Source organism: Cucumis melo, chromosome 11 (genome assembly GCF_025177605.1).
Source record: "Cucumis melo cultivar AY chromosome 11, USDA_Cmelo_AY_1.0, whole genome shotgun sequence".
Classification (NCBI taxonomy): Eukaryota; Viridiplantae; Streptophyta; class Magnoliopsida; order Cucurbitales; family Cucurbitaceae; genus Cucumis; species Cucumis melo.
Window position 1 is genome coordinate 30,869,527 of NC_066867.1, and position 16,755 is coordinate 30,886,281.

The 16,755-nt window shown below is 33.9% G+C and overlaps 3 protein-coding genes across 3 annotated transcripts; all 3 read left to right on the forward strand.

Moving 5' to 3' along the window:
- On the forward strand, positions 1-3,478 carry LOC103497718 (rop guanine nucleotide exchange factor 3). The gene is made up of 7 exons (XM_008460012.3): positions 1-714; positions 1,248-1,364; positions 1,493-1,647; positions 1,993-2,067; positions 2,195-2,491; positions 2,595-2,939; positions 3,058-3,478. The coding sequence occupies exons 1-7, from the start codon at positions 417-419 to the stop codon at positions 3,175-3,177; spliced, it is 1,407 nt and encodes a 468-aa protein (XP_008458234.2). The 5' UTR covers positions 1-416; the 3' UTR covers positions 3,178-3,478.
- A 1,888-nt stretch (positions 3,479-5,366) lies between these two features.
- Positions 5,367-7,619, forward strand: LOC103497715 (uncharacterized). The gene is made up of 4 exons (XM_008460006.3): positions 5,367-5,589; positions 5,870-6,012; positions 6,903-7,000; positions 7,075-7,619. Exons 2-4 carry the CDS (start codon positions 5,950-5,952, stop codon positions 7,334-7,336), a joined length of 423 nt encoding a protein of 140 aa, XP_008458228.2. The 5' UTR covers positions 5,367-5,589; positions 5,870-5,949; the 3' UTR covers positions 7,337-7,619.
- Positions 7,620-8,914: 1,295 nt separating this feature from the next.
- On the forward strand, positions 8,915-15,293 carry LOC103497714 (U-box domain-containing protein 33-like). The gene is made up of 9 exons (XM_008460005.3): positions 8,915-9,674; positions 10,187-10,308; positions 10,547-10,668; positions 11,226-11,330; positions 11,606-11,942; positions 12,086-12,235; positions 12,440-12,967; positions 13,672-14,412; positions 14,713-15,293. The coding sequence occupies exons 1-9, from the start codon at positions 9,521-9,523 to the stop codon at positions 14,896-14,898; spliced, it is 2,445 nt and encodes an 814-aa protein (XP_008458227.2). The 5' UTR covers positions 8,915-9,520; the 3' UTR covers positions 14,899-15,293.
- The last annotated feature ends 1,462 nt before the right edge of the window (positions 15,294-16,755 follow it).

A 16,755-nucleotide genomic window follows, 5' to 3' on the forward strand; every position in this document is an offset into this window, starting at 1 on the left:
AGGTATGTATATGTATATATATTATAATATTTGAGAAGGAAGAAGTTCATTTCCATGGCGAAAATGCTCTGTTTTTGGCCATCTGCATCTGCCTTTTTTGATTGAATAAAGTCATCAGCTTCGATGTCGGCCGGCCAACTCCTCTGCCTTGATCTTCCATTTTCGTGGTCCTAAAGTTGAACAACATCTTCTCTCTCTCTTTTTTTTCAAAAAGAAAAGATTTCAGAAACGGAAAGAAAAAGAGAAACAAAAGCAACCAACAAGGAGGGAATACCAATTCAAAATCTCTTCCTCTCTTCTCTTCTTCTCTTCTCTTCTTCAAATTTCAAACCCCTCGCCTTTTCTTTTTTCTGTTGTTTTGTTTCCTTTTAATTTAAAGCCTCTCATATCTCCCGTTAATTTTATACCTTCAAAAAATGGACAAATTTTCCATCTCTGACGAAAATTTCCATCTGGGTTTCCGTCCTTCTTCGTCTTCCATGGATCTAAATGATCATTCCACCATTTCTGACACTTCCGGTCAGTCTCCGGCGAGTGGCTACTCTTTCTCTTACTGCAGAACTAGCTCCGATGCTTCTGCTTTCTCTGACCCCACTACCGACGACAGTAGTTTCTGCACTGAGCCATCTCCGGCGATTCTGGGAAGACAGTGTACCAGAAAATATAAACACGCCGCCGGAGACAAGGCTGACGATCATGACGCCATGGATTCCGGTGAGTAGTTTTTCCCTCTTTTAACCGTTTGGTTAATTTATAAGTTTAGTGAATGTTCATTTTTATCATAGAACTTAAAAAGAAAATAGTGGTTAACTTTTTTTAAAATTGTGTTAAAATAAAAGGAATCCATTTGAGATAGCAGTCATTATCAATCTCGAATTCAGAGTTTGGATCCCTTTAAGTTTAGAAAGATGATTTTAAAAAAGAAAAACTCCTTCTTCTTACATTTTTAAAACAAAAAATGTAAATTTATTTTCAGATTTAGACTATTAATTCAAGTCTTGTTTTATAAGAAAAAAAGTGAAGAGCACAATAAGAAAAAATAGGGAGAGAGAGAGAGAGAGAAAAAAAAAACATAAATTTTTAAAACTACAAAAAAAAAAAAAAAAATCTAAAATTTCCATTTTTGGAACTGATAACATTTATTATTATTATTATTATTAATTTTGTTTAATAAGCTCCTAAACTTCGAAATCTAACGTTTATAGTTGAAATTTGGATATAAAAATCTTTAGTTGTGGTGATCACAGAAATGGAGATGATGAAGGAGAGATTTGCAAAGCTTTTGCTAGGAGAAGACATGTCAGGAAGTGGGAAAGGCGTCTGTACTGCCGTTACAATTTCAAACGCCATTACTAATCTTTACGGTACGTAAGATTTTCTACTTTTACCACGTACGTCTTTGAATCTGTAGCATGATATATATTAATCTTTCTATATATCAGATATGGATAGTTGAGTGTTTAATAATTTGTTTGTGTTGACGAATAATCAGCCACGGTGTTTGGACAGAATCTGAAACTAGAGCCATTGCCACCGGAGAAGAAAGCAATGTGGAAGAGAGAGATGAGTTGTTTGTTATCTGTTTGTGATTACATTGTTGAGTTCTTCACTTTATCTCAAACTTTGGAGGATGGAACATCACTGGAGGTGATTTTCTATCTTTCTTTTTCATTTTTGAACTTTATAATTTTGAAATAAAGTATAAAGTTTAATCGTATTTTATAACATTTAAGCATGTTCTTTTATTTTTAAGGCAATTAGGGTGGGGGCACCATTGGTGAGATGTGGGCCTTCCACAGTACAGATTAGAATGCATTGATTACTTCGTTCAAAAGACTTTTTAAACACACTATTCTAAATGAAAACAATAAGAGAAACTATTTCCAAGCAGTCTTGGTTTTATTGTACTCATTATTACTACAACTGCTACTGTTTTTTTTTGTGAATGAATCTTACAAAGTTATGAAATGATGATATGAGTGTGTGTTTTAGGTGTTGAACAGCAGGCAAAGGTCAGATATATGTCTAAACCTTCCAGCATTGCAAAAGCTTGACATGATGCTCTTGGTAAATATTTAAATTAAAGCTTATAACAATATTTCAAAATGACAGCAAAAGTAGTTTGAAAAAAACTAAACTTTAGGTTGAAATGGTTTTAGAGTGATTAAATCTATGTTGGTTTTCCTTTTGCCAGGACATTTTAGACAGCTTTCAGGACACTGAGTTCTGGTATGCCGAAAAAGGAAGCGTGTCGTCGAACTCGAATCGATCAAGATCTGGTTCGTTTCGCCGACTCTCATTGCAAAAAGAGGAGAAATGGTGGCTACCAGTTCCCTGCATTCCTTCGTGTGGTCTATCAGAGAATGCGCGAAAACATCTCCGAAATAAACGGGAATGTGCAAATCAAATCCATAAAGCTGCTATGGCCATCAATAGTACCATACTTGCTGAAATGGACATTCCAGAGTCATTCATAGACACTCTTCCAAAGGTTAGTCGTCCTTTAACCGTAAAATTTTTGTTTCATAACTAATACGACATGTTACAATTAATTATTTTCTAACTTCTTCCGGTGAACATCCAACTTTTTTTAGAGTGGGAAGGCAAGTATAGGCGATACGATATACCGCTACATGTATAGTGCAGACAAATTCTCACCCGAACATCTACTCGATTGCTTGAACATAGGATCCGAACACGATGCGCTCGAACTTGCCGATCGAATCGAGGCTTCGATGTATACATGGAGAAGGAAAGCATGTCTAAGCCACTCAAAATCCTCCTGGGAATTGGTGAAGGATCTAATGGCAGAAACCGAAAAGAGCGACAAAAACACTATTTTGGCTGAAAGAGCTGAGACCTTACTTCTGTCCTTGAAACAAAGGTTTCCAGAACTTTCTCAAACGACCTTAGACACTAGCAAGATTCAATACAATAGGGTAAGTTGCCTCTGGGATAAACTATCCGATTAGACGTTCATGAACTTCTAATTATTATTATTATTATTTTCCTTTCTTTTTGGATAAAAAGATCAAATGGGTTTCTGTGATGTTGTAGGATGTTGGACAGGCAGTGTTGGAGAGTTACTCAAGAGTGTTGGAAGGATTGGCATTCAACATTGTTGCTTGGATTGAAGATGTTCTCTTTTCTGATAGGTCCATAAGAAACCAAGATTAGCTAGTAGGACCCTCTCTCCTAAATTGTTACCAACAGAAAAGGACATATAGACAATTTAGAATTGCCATTTTTATTGCTGTTTCAACTTTTAGAGTTATAGATCAGAAGATGAAAGTGAATAAGATCTTTCTTCTTATGTCTTAGTTGGGTAGGTGTTTAATTTCCCCCCTTTTTAGAGTTGTTTTAATTTGTTTATATATATATATATGGTTACAATTTGTATAAAAGTTATATCCTTGTTGGTCGGGACAAATATACTTCCTCTTTGTAAAATATCGAGAATGCTTTACGTTCAATTCCACGTGAATTTTTCTTGACTCTATTCAAAAAGCACAGTAGAAAAGTTCTCAAGTCTAGTTTATACTAGATTAAGAATTTATACGTGCATATGAGACTGATTTAATCAATTTGTGAAAAGAAATATTAATTTCAAAGGAGATTATGTACGTAGTAACGTTTTGGAATTACAACTAAAAATATACCAAAATATGGGAGACTAACCATTCTATATCTAAATAAGTCTTTTATTGAAAATTCATTACACATGAACAAGCAAGGACATATCATTGAATACCAAACTTATTGAGGTGAAACATGATATGAATGATTGAATCAAATTAACTTTTAGAAGAATAGCATGAGAAGACCTTGACTTTTACCTATTAATAATTGTTGCATTAATTGATTCATTTACTACATATGTATATTTGATTCAATGTTTTACCCTATTTATTAAATCATAATTGAAATTTTACTTTTGTCTTCCAAATTATCTTGGAAGGTTGGAATGTTTGGAATTTAGTAACACTTCAAACTACAAACTACAATTGTATTTGTTATGTTTACGACTTTGACTCTAGAGATTAAAAGAGTGTGTTATATAGACTCTAATATGTCTTGTGGACATAACTAATACATTATTAGTGAATCATACAGATCTTTATAGTTTACGTATTTGATGATATTAGGATTTAAGGTTAAGTATTTCTCAAAATACAAATGTAGGTAAAAACGCAACATAAAAATTGGAATAATACTAAAAGTTGACCTGTTTATTTATTATTTAGTACCAGTAGGGTACGTGATATAAATTATTTTCAACAAGCAATTATTGAGAAATTATTGAACATATATAACACGGCATGTATATATATGTCATCAATACTAAGCCCTCTTGAATTGAAACATTTAATAAATATGGTTCTAGTAAACAAAAAAGGACCAATTTGGGAGAGGTATACCTTTAGAGGTTATTTCTATTAATTCATTCATTTAATACATGTAACTTATGAGTTTTAATAAGGCCTCTCATGAGTAGTTTTTTAAGCTTTTCTATATTCTTATTTTCATCGTGGGTATCATCCATTTATTTATTAACATAATTAACTCGTGAAAGTTTCTCTATTTACATCCTCGTCTTTAATTTGATGATATTATTATCATTGAAAATAATAAGAATTATATCTTTAAAACAAAATGTTGATGTCAAAATTTGGATAAGTGTAAGTGCACATTACTTTCACGTGACACCAATGGTGAATTTGAAGAATGTGACCTGCAAAAGAGAAAACATGCACTCGATGTCTATGTCAAAAAGTAAAAGAGTGCGGAAGCTAAAAAGAGTTTGAAAGTTGAACTTCAGTTACCACTCGTTTGAGTCAGGCCCAAACTAACCATTGTTCTTAGGGCTATTCTCGTTCTTCTTGATGTTGTCGTTTCTAAAGGTCAATTGCACCCTTTAGTTTAAAATCATTCGTAACAAAGACAATCTAATACAATCAATTGACTATAAGAAAACATATAAACCCACGACCACCCATCGCTCAAACACATAAGTAAGTCAAATTCATTAGAATCCTCTTACTTGATCCCACACTCGCTCATTCCTCTCGAACTAATTTCAAACATATATAACACACATACTAACATATGGTTAGTTCACTGATAATTAACTTAACTTTTTTTTTCGTAGAGGTCGAGAGTTCTATCTTCTACCTCCATAGTCAAACATATAAATAAACCAAATTCAATATAATTCTCTTCTCTCAATCCAATCTTTAACTAATTTCAAGCAAATAACACTTAAACACATAAATGAATCAAATTAACAATAAAGAATGAGTTAAAGTTGATAGAATTTTTAGGGTCATCTAATTATATAGTGATTGAGATATATTGAATAGTGAAATTCTTATTCAAACGTTATTTTTGATACCCTTCTGAGCCTTTGTTTCTCCATCCCCCTTTGCACACTCACTCGCCTGACCCCTATCCCTCCGGCGGCGCTTCCGTCAAGTACGTACTTCTCTTGTCGAACCAAATCCTGGGAAAGCGATAGACCCGCCGGGAAGGAGGTCGACACCCACGAACACCCCTCAGCAACCCTCTCTCTCCCGGCGCGACATAGCAGCGGTAAATTTTTTCAAATCCTTAGGGACTATTACATCGATTCAGTTTATTCCGCTCAATTAGTTCCGAAAGACCGTATTTCTGTTTGTAAATTTCGGATCAGTAAGAATTCTAGTGCCCTAAAGATTCGTATCTGGCCCCTTACGTGAGTGCTCGTATGTTGTTTGTTTGATTGCTTTATAATATGCTTTCCTAATAAATACGGAGTTGATAAAATAATATGCTTTAATAGTTATTTAGGGTTGACACATGCTTGTATTGAAGTGTATATTGCCTTCTGCAGAAATCCTTACAATTTCATTGTGGATTGTCGTTGTTTGCGACGGTCTTGAAGTGGGAGTAGCAAGCGCAATTTGCAGTAACATGGAGAGGCCGCAGAAATCTAGACCTCCCGAAATTATTAAGCTGAATGATGCAGCGAAATTGGTAATCACTTAAAGTTTCTTTGGTCACTTCGTCATGGTTTTGTTCACATTCCTGTTCTCCTTTGCTGTTGGGTTTTGCGGCTAGGATTGTTATGCACCTTGATTTACATTTACCCCATTGTTATGCACCTTCAATGGTATGCTTTTGGGTTTGATGGTGATTTAAATGTTTTGTGTTGCGCTTTTTCTAGATAAAATGTTAAATCTTTTACCCTGGATTGGATAGCCTTTTATGGAGTAAAGTAAACTTTGCACTCTAAACTATTTGTGTTGCAACATGAACAAAAGGTTGGTAATTAAAGGTGTTCACATTTGAGGTCCATTTTGAAGTGAAATACTGATCCTTTCCAATGAAGAGTTAGAACTTGCATATTCTCTAGGGAAGAAGAAAATTATATGGAAATGCAAATTACAAGAATTGGATGAGAAATTCAATCGAAAGGAAAAGGATTTCCTTGAACTTGTCAATGAATGCTTTTCTTCAGTTGCCACAAAATAACCAACAAGTTTCCCAATGTGGCATAATATCAGAACATTTCTTCTCTTGAAGGATTTCGTCATTTTGTGGCTATGAATCATCATCAATGAGGCCAAATAAAGCTTTCTACTGTAAAATTCGCCAGTCATTTTTAAAGGATATATTTAGAGGTGTGTGTCTACTAATAGGTCTTGCTTTCCCGGGTTATGGTCAATATTGTGAAGGAAAGAAAATGTTGGAGATGACATCGAGGTGTGAAGGGTTGGGATGCACTCCCTGTTCCTAACTTCGGAATGATTTTTCATCTTCTTCCCCATGTTTGTGGATTAGAATCGATGGGATTTTGCATCACAATGTTGTGCATAAAGACTTGTCCTGATATTTGACAAACTGAATATCCATCTTATGTGCAGGCAGCACAGTTGATGAGCAAGATGACTAATTCCGAGTGGAAAGAAACTGGAGTTGATAATGAATCAACTGCAATTGAACCCGAGATGCGACCTCCTAGGTCAGTATACTCCGAACCTGTTTATTGTATGCCTCACACTAAGCTTTTTACTAACTCTGGACCTGTTCCTCTAGACTTGGACTTGGAGCCAAAGTAACACGCCATTTCAGAAATGGACCGTCTAATGACCCACTTGATAGAAAACTATATGCCAAATTAGATGCTGGGAAAAAACAAGCTGCTAGAAAGATGTCGGAGGAGACTCCCGTACTTGACAATAAGGATGACGACAGCGATGATGAAGAAGAAGAGAGTAGAACTGCCATCTTCAATAAGAAGCGAGCAGCAAAGCCAGTAACCATGCCTCCTTTCCAGGGGAAGAAGAAGCGAAGGTAACTTTTGCAGATAGGAATATTGATTATCTAACAGGTCGTCTCTGAAGGTATTTAATTAGTCCCTAACAAAGTACCAAAGAAGCGATGATATCTCGTCAATATCTTTTTGTAGAATACAACCTTGAAATCTTTGTTGAGATTGACTTTTCCTAGTTATAGAGGTCGAATTGTTTTAATATCAAATTATAATGTTCCAACTTGAAAGTTATGTAAAATTGCTATCCTACATTTTTGGTTTAAAAGGTAATTTATCCATATGGTTGTTAAGCCCTCATTCTTCAATATTGGAAGATTGTTACTCTTCTGTTCTTCTTGTTGGTAGGGAAATTTCTCATCCATTTCCCTTGATTTTTTCCTTGTTTTGATAACACAATTCCTTCAACTTCTGTTACATCGATGATATATGTCTATTTATATCTATTGCAGTTTATTAAAATTTTGTCTAAATATTTTTAACAATTTTGTTACTTAAAACAAAATTTTCCAAAAGTAATTTTCAATTATTTAATATTAAAATTGATTAAAGCATAAATGACATATGAAGTATATTCTTTTAGAGAGGACATGGGTTTATTTTATACATAGAGATAACAACATTGGTTACATTATATAAGCCAAAAAGTCAATTGTTATCTTTTATGAATTGTTCTAAATAAAAACAATCATATATTAATGTCCATGACCACCCATTTGTTTTTTCTAGTATACTTTAAAATTATTTTAACAATATTGTTAATGAGATGCTATACAATTGCCCATTAACATCATGACAAACTCCAAAGTATTAAAAAAATTGGATTGAAAACTAAACATTTACCTATTTCTTAATTTTTTAATTCCATTTATTTGTTACATGAATAGACTCAATTATTCTCAAGTGAACATAACTTATATTAGCAAAATAAGTTGTGGTTTGAATCAATTGTTCTAGAGGAAAGAGTAGACCTAATTAGAATTACAATCGATTATTAGTTTGAAATTTTTAAAGGTACAAAATTTAGAGTATAGATTTCTTTTTTAAAAAAATGTTTAAAGTATAGATTATCGTGTATTTTAATTATAGGTCTAATAGAATATTTTCTATATACAAATATTTGTTAAATTAACTCACATATAAACTTTTATCGTGTATAAAATATTTATAACTTAGAAAATTAATCTATTAGACATAAAGATTGTAACTTGATATAATTGAAATTTTAAAGCCTCTCAAAAATATAAATTTCAAGTTTATAGATCAAAGTTGACAATAAGTTCTTTCAAAATTGACTAAGGAATTAAATTCTAGATATAAAATGAGACATTTAATGTATTTGATGACACGAAAACTACTAGAGCAATGACGACTTCTTGAAAGTATATCTAATAACATAATTTATATATTTTATATGGACAAAAGAGTATTTGCTCTATTATTATCATTTGTTTATATTTTCATGTTATTTTCGGAATAAAGTTGCTGACGAATTTGTTTTTGTTATTTGTATATGAGAACTATATTACCAAAATATTTATACAAATTTGATATCTAAACTTTAATATAAGAATTAATATTGGTAGAGAGTAGAGAGAATGTGGATGTGTCTGGAAGACATATACGTGTTTGTTGTACGTCATTGTAAATTATTTTTGTTTGATGTTAACGTCGTTGTAAATTGTAAATTTGTATCAAGACCATTTTCTTCAAATTTTAAATATTAACACAGCTGACTTCTTCTTCTTCTACTTCGTCCTCAAGCAATCGATTGCAATGGCCAGAGAAAGAGAAGTGGACCGCGTAAAGTTTCTCATCAAACTGCTTTTCTTCTTCTTCTTCTTCTTCTTCTTCTTCTTCTTCTTCTTCTTCATACCATTTTATATTCACTTTCTCACCTCTAACATTCCCTCAAATCCACAGCTACAGAATCTCTCACCACTCACCATTTCCTTCATTCATTCACTTCCCATATTCTTGTTATTACGAGAGAATCCGATCTGGGTTTCGTTTCATTTATCACTTGATTCAGATACACATCGAAGTGTGGTCAGAAAAGGGGCATGTGGGGAAAATAGTGAAGTGAACTGAGAAATGTGGAAACGTTCTATGAAATGGCTGATTGTGTGTGTTTATTCAGAAATTGAAAGAAATTGAGAGGGGTTTTTCCTGTTTTGAGTTTGAGAAAGGTTTGCTGATTTTGTAGTAATTATGGCTGGTAGTGGTGGAGAAGATTGGGTTTATGTGGCTGTGGGAAATGATATAAACGAGTGTAAAATGAATTTGGTTTATGCTATAAAGCACTCAGGTGGGAGGAGGATTTGCATCCTTCATGTTCATGAGCCAGCAAAGTCTATTCCAATCTGTAAGGCTCGTAAAGAAATTTCAATGTGTTCACTTAATATTGCTCAATCGTCTAATGATTTCATTGGTTTTGGTGGACACAAGTTAAGATATTACTTTTTTCTGTTGATATCTTTCTCATACTAAGATGTTTTTGACTTTTTATTGAGTGGACAGCTGTGAAAGTTGTTTCTAAAATATAACTTTTTATAGGTTAATACGAGGAAGTATATACTAATTTAATGTTAGAAATTCTTAAGACTAATAGTATTGTAATATGATATCAGATTAGGATCTTTTCTATGTTTAAATTTCTGTTTTTTGCTATCCATATCAAGAAGAAGAGTTAATCCAGCAGTTTCATTAAATAAAATAAAGTTCGTTCCCAGATGTTTTTGGAATGAATGAAATTGAGCACTTGTATGAATTGGAGTATTTCTTAGAGTTGTTTGAGATAATAGCTAGAGTTGACTCACTATTAGTAGCTTGATTGTGGAAACAACTGATTAATCTTTTCTGAACTATCTCATCAAGTGGGAACAAAATTTTTGGCAAGTTCTATGGAAGAAGAGGAAGTAAATGCATATCGCGAACTTGAGAGGCAGGATGCTAATAAGATTCTCGATGTATTTCTTCTCCTCTGTCACCAAGCTGGGGTAAATATCCATTGTTCTCTCTCTCTTTTAATATCCTTTCACTGTTCATTGAACTAAATTGGGTTTTAGGATCCGGGGTTAAGAATAGTTAAATGTCTCTTTTAAATATACAATGGAAGAATCATTTTTTGGTTTCTTGATGATATCAACAAGTAAACTGGGTTAAACAAGGAATGATTTTGAATTGCATTTGGGGTTTGCTCCATTTGTTCTTCGATTCACTAATGTCTTACTTCAGGCTCAGGCAGAGAAACTTTATTTTGAGTCCGACAAAATTAAGAAGGGAATTGTCGAACTTGTCTCGCTTCATGGAATTAGAAGCCTTGTTATGGGTGCAGCAGCAGACAAGTATTACTCAAGGTACACTCTAGCTACGTATATTTTTTTTCCACCTATATCTTTTTTCATCTCTTCAAGTAAAGGGTATCTTTTTGTTTTTTTCTTTATATTTTTTAGTTACTCCATGCACACATCATGCACTCTGCTCTGCATATGGTCCACAGCTGAAGACTCTGATGAAATGATGGTTTTAAGTAAAAAAGTATAAAAATTAGGAGAGGAGATGAAAATAGTGTAAATAATATTAGTTGAAGGAAATTATGAGCACAACTTTCCTTTTTGTTTTGGATAAACGGAACACTTCATTTAGTTTGTAGTTGTTTTGGTTTTGGCATAGTAGTCATTAGTCCATTGTTAAGTGAATAAGAGGGCGATGATAGCTACTTAATTGCCCTTTAAACGGGATATACCGATTACTGATCAACAATATTACAAGTTTTTAATAGCTTAATCATTGTGAGGTTATCAGTCTTTTGGATGGTTCAGGGTTGGAAGTAAGGTGACATCAAATAGCTAATTAAATCAACGAGAATATATCATATCCAGACGATGATGGTTTATCTTCTCTGACGTTGCAGAAAAATGACAAAAATCAGGTCGAGGAAAGCTATGTATGTTCACCTGAACGCAGCAGCTTCCTGTCAAATTCAGTTTGTTTGCAAAGGGCAGTTGATTCGTATTAGGTTTGTTCTACTCGTAATCTGTTTTCACAACGTATGTCATCAGTTGCAAATGGTCAAATATCGGCATGTTGTGGAGAACCAATATCCTAACTTCTGACCAATTCTTGAACTTCTGGCCAATTCATGTGGTCTTTGAACTTTGGTCAATTCGTATGGCAATATGGCTAATGATAAGCAGGAGAATTATAGAACTGTTATTGATTGTATACTTGTTTGTTGTTTTAAGATTGCAATTTAGTCGTCTGACAACTAAAGCAAACACTACATATAAATAGGGAAGCTTGTCCACAGGAAGCTCATGCAGATATCTCACCATCATCACCTCAGTCACAGAACATCAACGGGGTAAGTTGGAGAACAGATCAGTTTGGCCAATTTAATGGGAGAATAAGCAACAGTCCATCAATTGTCATGGAAAGGCTTACGATTTCAGAGACCATTTCAAATGCTAGTGGGACTTGGAGCCCTTTTGAACGTTCATATGCAACAAGTCCTTCTAGTGGGTGTACGGATGTTGCATCTTCCAGGTCTGAGGAAGATTCCTATGGACTAGGATTAAGTTCTCCTCTTCGGTTGACAAATTTTGCTCCCAACACTTCTCCTCACTTGTCGGTATGCTTCTGAGTATCAGTCAGAAACATTACTTTACGCTTTGCTTTCAAAGTTTTAGCTTTGATCCGTGGACATTTTCTAGGCCAGAAAATGAATAAGTGGATACAACATATAGTTTTTATCTTGGTCTTTCTATTTTTCAGGGATTCCAGCAAGATGGAAATGCTAATGATAGTCTTTATATTCAACTTGAAAAGGCGATAACTGATGCAGCAAACGCCAGGCGAGAAGCCTTTAGAGAGGCATTGAAGCGAGCAAAAGCTGAAAAAGAACTTGACGAATCTATTTGCTGGGTAACTCTGATGTCAACTTTTGTGTAGTCTGATCTTATTCATTTATTATGCACATATTGCACTATCAATCAATTGTGTTGTTTCGACTTGAAGTCTTTTCGATATTATAAGTCTTGGATTAGGGTGTCCTTATTTCATCAAGTTGTAGTCTACATGGAAATTTGAAACATCTATGATCTCATATGGTTTTCACTATATATTCAGGCTAAAGTTTCTGAAACCTTGTATGCTGAAGAGTCAAGGGGAAGGAAAGACGCTGAAGAAGCACTGTCAAAAGAAAGAGAAGAACTTGACAATGTGAAAAACCAAGTAAATGAAATGATGAAGGATCTCCAAATTGCCCGAAACAACGAATTAAAATTAGAGAACCAAATTGCACAATCTGATGAGATGGTGAAGGAGTTGGAGCAGAAGATCCTCTCAGCCATACAACTGCTGCATAATTATAAAAATGATCGAGATGAGTTGCTGAAGCAACGAGATGAAGCACTCCAAGAATTGGATGACATAAGGAAAAGACAAGTAGAGGCCAGATCTCAACGTAGTGCTCAACTAATCTCTGAATTCTCATTCTCAGAAATTGTAGAAGCGACCCGGAAATTTGTTCCCTCCCTTAAGATTGTAGAGGGTGAAAATGGAAGCATGTATAAAGGCCTGCTGTATAACACTGAGGTTTCCATAAAAATGCTCTGTTCTCATAACTTGCAGAATCCAGTAGAGTTTCAACGTGAGGTATGCATGGCTTGAATCCCTGCGAATCTTTCTGATGAGTTAAAATATTCATTGTCATATATTTTTGGAGCTTGATGAATCAACTTTGAAGTTACACAAATTCTACTAGGATCGTTTATCTCTTCCTTTTAAGAGAATTTAAATGTTTGAGATGAGTATTAGATTTTTGCTCATGGAAATTTCGTTCATTTAATTATTTAAGTTGTAGATATAAAAATAATAATCTAATTGTGTTGAATCATATAACACAAGTCATTAATTCAAACCAGTATAGCTTTAACATATAATTACATTGATTGATTATTTAACTAATATAAATTGAATTAATTAGTTTTCAAATATGATTACAAGTTTGTATATTGCTTTGTTAAGTCTGTCACGCTGCATTCCAAAAACTTGAGTTGATAGACTATGGTAAATTTGACTATAGCAATACTTCAATGCTTTGACCCATGCTTTCACATTTAAAAAATAAATAAAGAAAATTTGTAGGAGGAAACTAATATTAATGTGGAAAAAAAATGACATTACATGAATTCGAATACAAGACCTTGTACTATGATATTATGTTAAATCGCACCAGTTCAAATAGTTTTAGTGGTGATTTTACGATAAAGTTAGGTCCCATGTAAGAATAGAAGTCTAGAATTCCATGTCAAGTCAATATCAAACATTTGCTTAACATATTTTGTTTTATATGTTAGGTCGATGCGTTGAGTAAGCTTAGACATCCCAATCTTGCCACGCTTATTGGAGTCTGTCCCGAGGCTTGTATTCTTGTTTATGACTATTTTCCTAATGGAAATTTAGAAGATAGGCTAGCTTGCAAGGACAATTCTTCTCCGTTATCATGGAAAACTCGGATACTTATTGCTACAGACTTATGCTCAGCTCTTATATTTATTCATTCGAATAAAATTTGCAAGATTGTTCACGGTGACATGAAGCCTTCCAATGTACTATTGGATGCAAATTATGTTCCTAAACTTGCAGGATTTGGAATTTGTCATTTTTTGACTCATGATGAAAAGTCGAGTTACAATGAGAATTTATCTGTTGGACATGATGCGATGGGCAATCATGAATTCCCCCTCACAACAGCATTCGACGTTTATTCATTTGGCATGGTATTGCTAAGTTTGTTAACTGGACAATCATACTTGAGGATGGAAGAAGATGTCCAGATCGCCATAAAGAAACGAAAATTGAAAGATGTATTGGATCCACGAGCAGGGGACTGGCCGTTCGTGCAGGCTGAACAGCTAGCCCAGCTGGCACTGAGGTGTTGCAATACAGATAGTACGTACAGGCCAGACCTTATGTCTGATGCGTGGAGAGTACTTGAGCCAATGAGGGCTTCTTGTGGAGGTTCACTATCAGTTTGCCTAAGCTTTGGGGACCAGCAAGTGCAACCTCCTCCTTATTTCATATGTCCTATTTTTCAGGTTAGTTAAATGCATAGTCCTCTCTTTATTGGTTCTTTATTCTTGCTTTGATGGCGTTTTAGTTAAAGAATATGTGTGAATGCATATTTCTGAACTGTCTCGTGTACGTTTCTTTCACTATTATTGCCCCTCTTTTGTATATTTTTCTTTGAACCCTCTTAGCTAACTGAAAACTATCTTGAGTTTATTTTTTAGTCCTCCCCATGATTCTGGCTGTTTCTTAATACAGTTCTATGTACAATATCCAATACATCTATCTAATGGATTAACATTTCCCTCCCTCTATTGGCAAATACTCAGGAAGTCATGGAGGATCCTCATGTAGCAGCTGACGGGTTTACCTACGAGGCAGAAGCTTTGAGAGGATGGTTGGACAGTGGGCACGACACTTCACCGATGACGAACCTAAGGCTCGATCACCAAAACCTCGTTCCCAACCGTGCTCTTCGTTCTGTAATTCAAGAATGGTTGCAACAGCACCAGTAAGTCCATTAATTCAGTTTGATGCTCTACATAATTAATGTTTGCCATTCCAAAAGTAGGGGGAAAAGAAAAGGAAAATATAGAAAGAGAGATATATGAAAAGGGAAACAATAGAGAAATGTAAAGAGATAAGATATAGAAAAAGAAATTAACTATTTGAATAATCTGTTTCTTTTTTGTTTGTGGTGGGTTCTTAAAGTTTAGAGGATGAATCTGCTACCATCCTTTTGCTATTGGGTAGGAGTAATATGGAAAAGCAAGTCCATCCAATTCCATCTTATTGTACATGAAAGTGTGAATGTATTATACATGTCTGTTTCTTATATTTGATTTGATTACTTAATATACATCAGTTCAAGCAAGTTGTCCATTAGACAACACAATTGCATTCTCAATTATTTCATGTTGGCTTTATCATTTGATTACTTAAAACATCTACTTAAAATTCGTGCAACCCCACAATTTTCCTTAAAGAAATTGTTCTAATTCTATATTTGCGTAAATGGATTGGAGGGAGAATCATCTTGCTAGGATACTTACAAAAATGACCTTTAACTTCTAATCAAATCACATCAAAATAATAAAGATATAATAAATATCAAATTGTAGCTTTGAATTTCTTTTTATTAGGGCTCTGGCCCGTCAAATCTCATCTCATGTATTCAAATTATTCATAAAAAGTATTTTCGAACTTAATTGTTGTTAATACTAATTAATATATTTTTTAAAGTGGGATTAGTACAACAAAAATTGGCATGACCTTCTCTTCTAAATATCAAGGGTTAGATCTTTCATTTTCACAATTGTATTAAAAAACAATAATCGAAAAGATTGTAATTATTTCTCGAGTTGATAACATGTGACGTTGAATCTATTTTGATATTTAACTTTTGATTATTGAAAAAATATATAAATATAAAATAAAAATTTTGAATTCGAAAATGTATGGTACTAATTTTACTGTTAGATGTGCATTGATGGTCCACACTTATGTTTGTGGGATTTTTGTAAGGATGACCTCCATTTGGAGGTTGAAATGAGAATTGGCTCATAATTTAAATTGTAATGAGGAATGATCTTATGATGACATCAGCCACCTACAAAATTACTAAAATACCCTCATCTGCATGGGGGCTTGTCCACTATAAACTTTTTCTCTTCTTTACTCGTTCTAGTGCTACACTTGATTTTAGCGGTTTAAAAATTCTCAAATTCAAGCTTCTTGCATTGCTCTTCAAATTTCATCAAATAAGCTCTCCACTATATGCTTAAAGTACTTGTCCCATAGTGATTCCTTAACTAGAGTTAGTTTTGTTTGAGGATTGCCACAATCCAGTCACAAGCAAAAACTCCTTCAAGAATTTGGCATTCACTCCATTGATGTCAAATCTCATGGTGTCATCTCTAGCGCCTTCAACTTCCTTTAACAGAATGTGATGGACAAGAGGGCTATTGAAGACGATGTTTATATCTACAAACTTGCCAAAACATCTTCTTCTTAAACATCTCAAGTTGCCTTTCTGTCAGATTCTCTCACACGATCCATCTAGCAGTCCTAATATGAGATGATTCTAGACACGTAGTTTGATTGGGAAAACAATCCTCCTCGACAATTTTTGTATTGAACCATTACTTACAACATACATGAAAAACAAAGAGTTAGGCAAGTTAGGATACAATTGAAAACAAATAAATAAATGAAAACAAAGGGACTATAATTGAAAACATAAAGAGTCGAGCAAAAAAATTGATTATGTCTTTATTGCTCGTTTCAATTTCTCGTTTCTAGTTCTCGTTTCTATTCCTCATTTTAAGTACATATTTCTCATTTCTAATTCTCGTGCCAAATTACTATTATCT

What these genes read in the sequence shown, in the direction of transcription:
- LOC103497718 (XM_008460012.3), top strand. Translation starts at nt 417, where the DNA reads ATGGACAAATTTTCCATCTCTGACGAAAATTTCCATCTGGGTTTCCGT. An exon ending in TCATGACGCCATGGATTCCG is followed by an intron (nt 715 to 1,247) that starts GTGAGTAGTTTT and finishes TGGTGATCACAG; the next exon opens with AAATGGAGATGATGAAGGAG. An exon ending in TCATAGACACTCTTCCAAAG is followed by an intron (nt 2,492 to 2,594) that starts GTTAGTCGTCCT and finishes AACTTTTTTTAG; the next exon opens with AGTGGGAAGGCAAGTATAGG.
- LOC103497715 (XM_008460006.3), top strand. Translation starts at nt 5,950, where the DNA reads ATGGAGAGGCCGCAGAAATCTAGACCTCCCGAAATTATTAAGCTGAAT. An exon ending in TGAATGATGCAGCGAAATTG is followed by an intron (nt 6,013 to 6,902) that starts GTAATCACTTAA and finishes TCTTATGTGCAG; the next exon opens with GCAGCACAGTTGATGAGCAA. An exon ending in CCCGAGATGCGACCTCCTAG is followed by an intron (nt 7,001 to 7,074) that starts GTCAGTATACTC and finishes CTGTTCCTCTAG; the next exon opens with ACTTGGACTTGGAGCCAAAG.
- LOC103497714 (XM_008460005.3), top strand. Translation starts at nt 9,521, where the DNA reads ATGGCTGGTAGTGGTGGAGAAGATTGGGTTTATGTGGCTGTGGGAAAT. An exon ending in GCAGACAAGTATTACTCAAG is followed by an intron (nt 10,669 to 11,225) that starts GTACACTCTAGC and finishes CTGACGTTGCAG; the next exon opens with AAAAATGACAAAAATCAGGT. An exon ending in ACACTTCTCCTCACTTGTCG is followed by an intron (nt 11,943 to 12,085) that starts GTATGCTTCTGA and finishes TCTATTTTTCAG; the next exon opens with GGATTCCAGCAAGATGGAAA.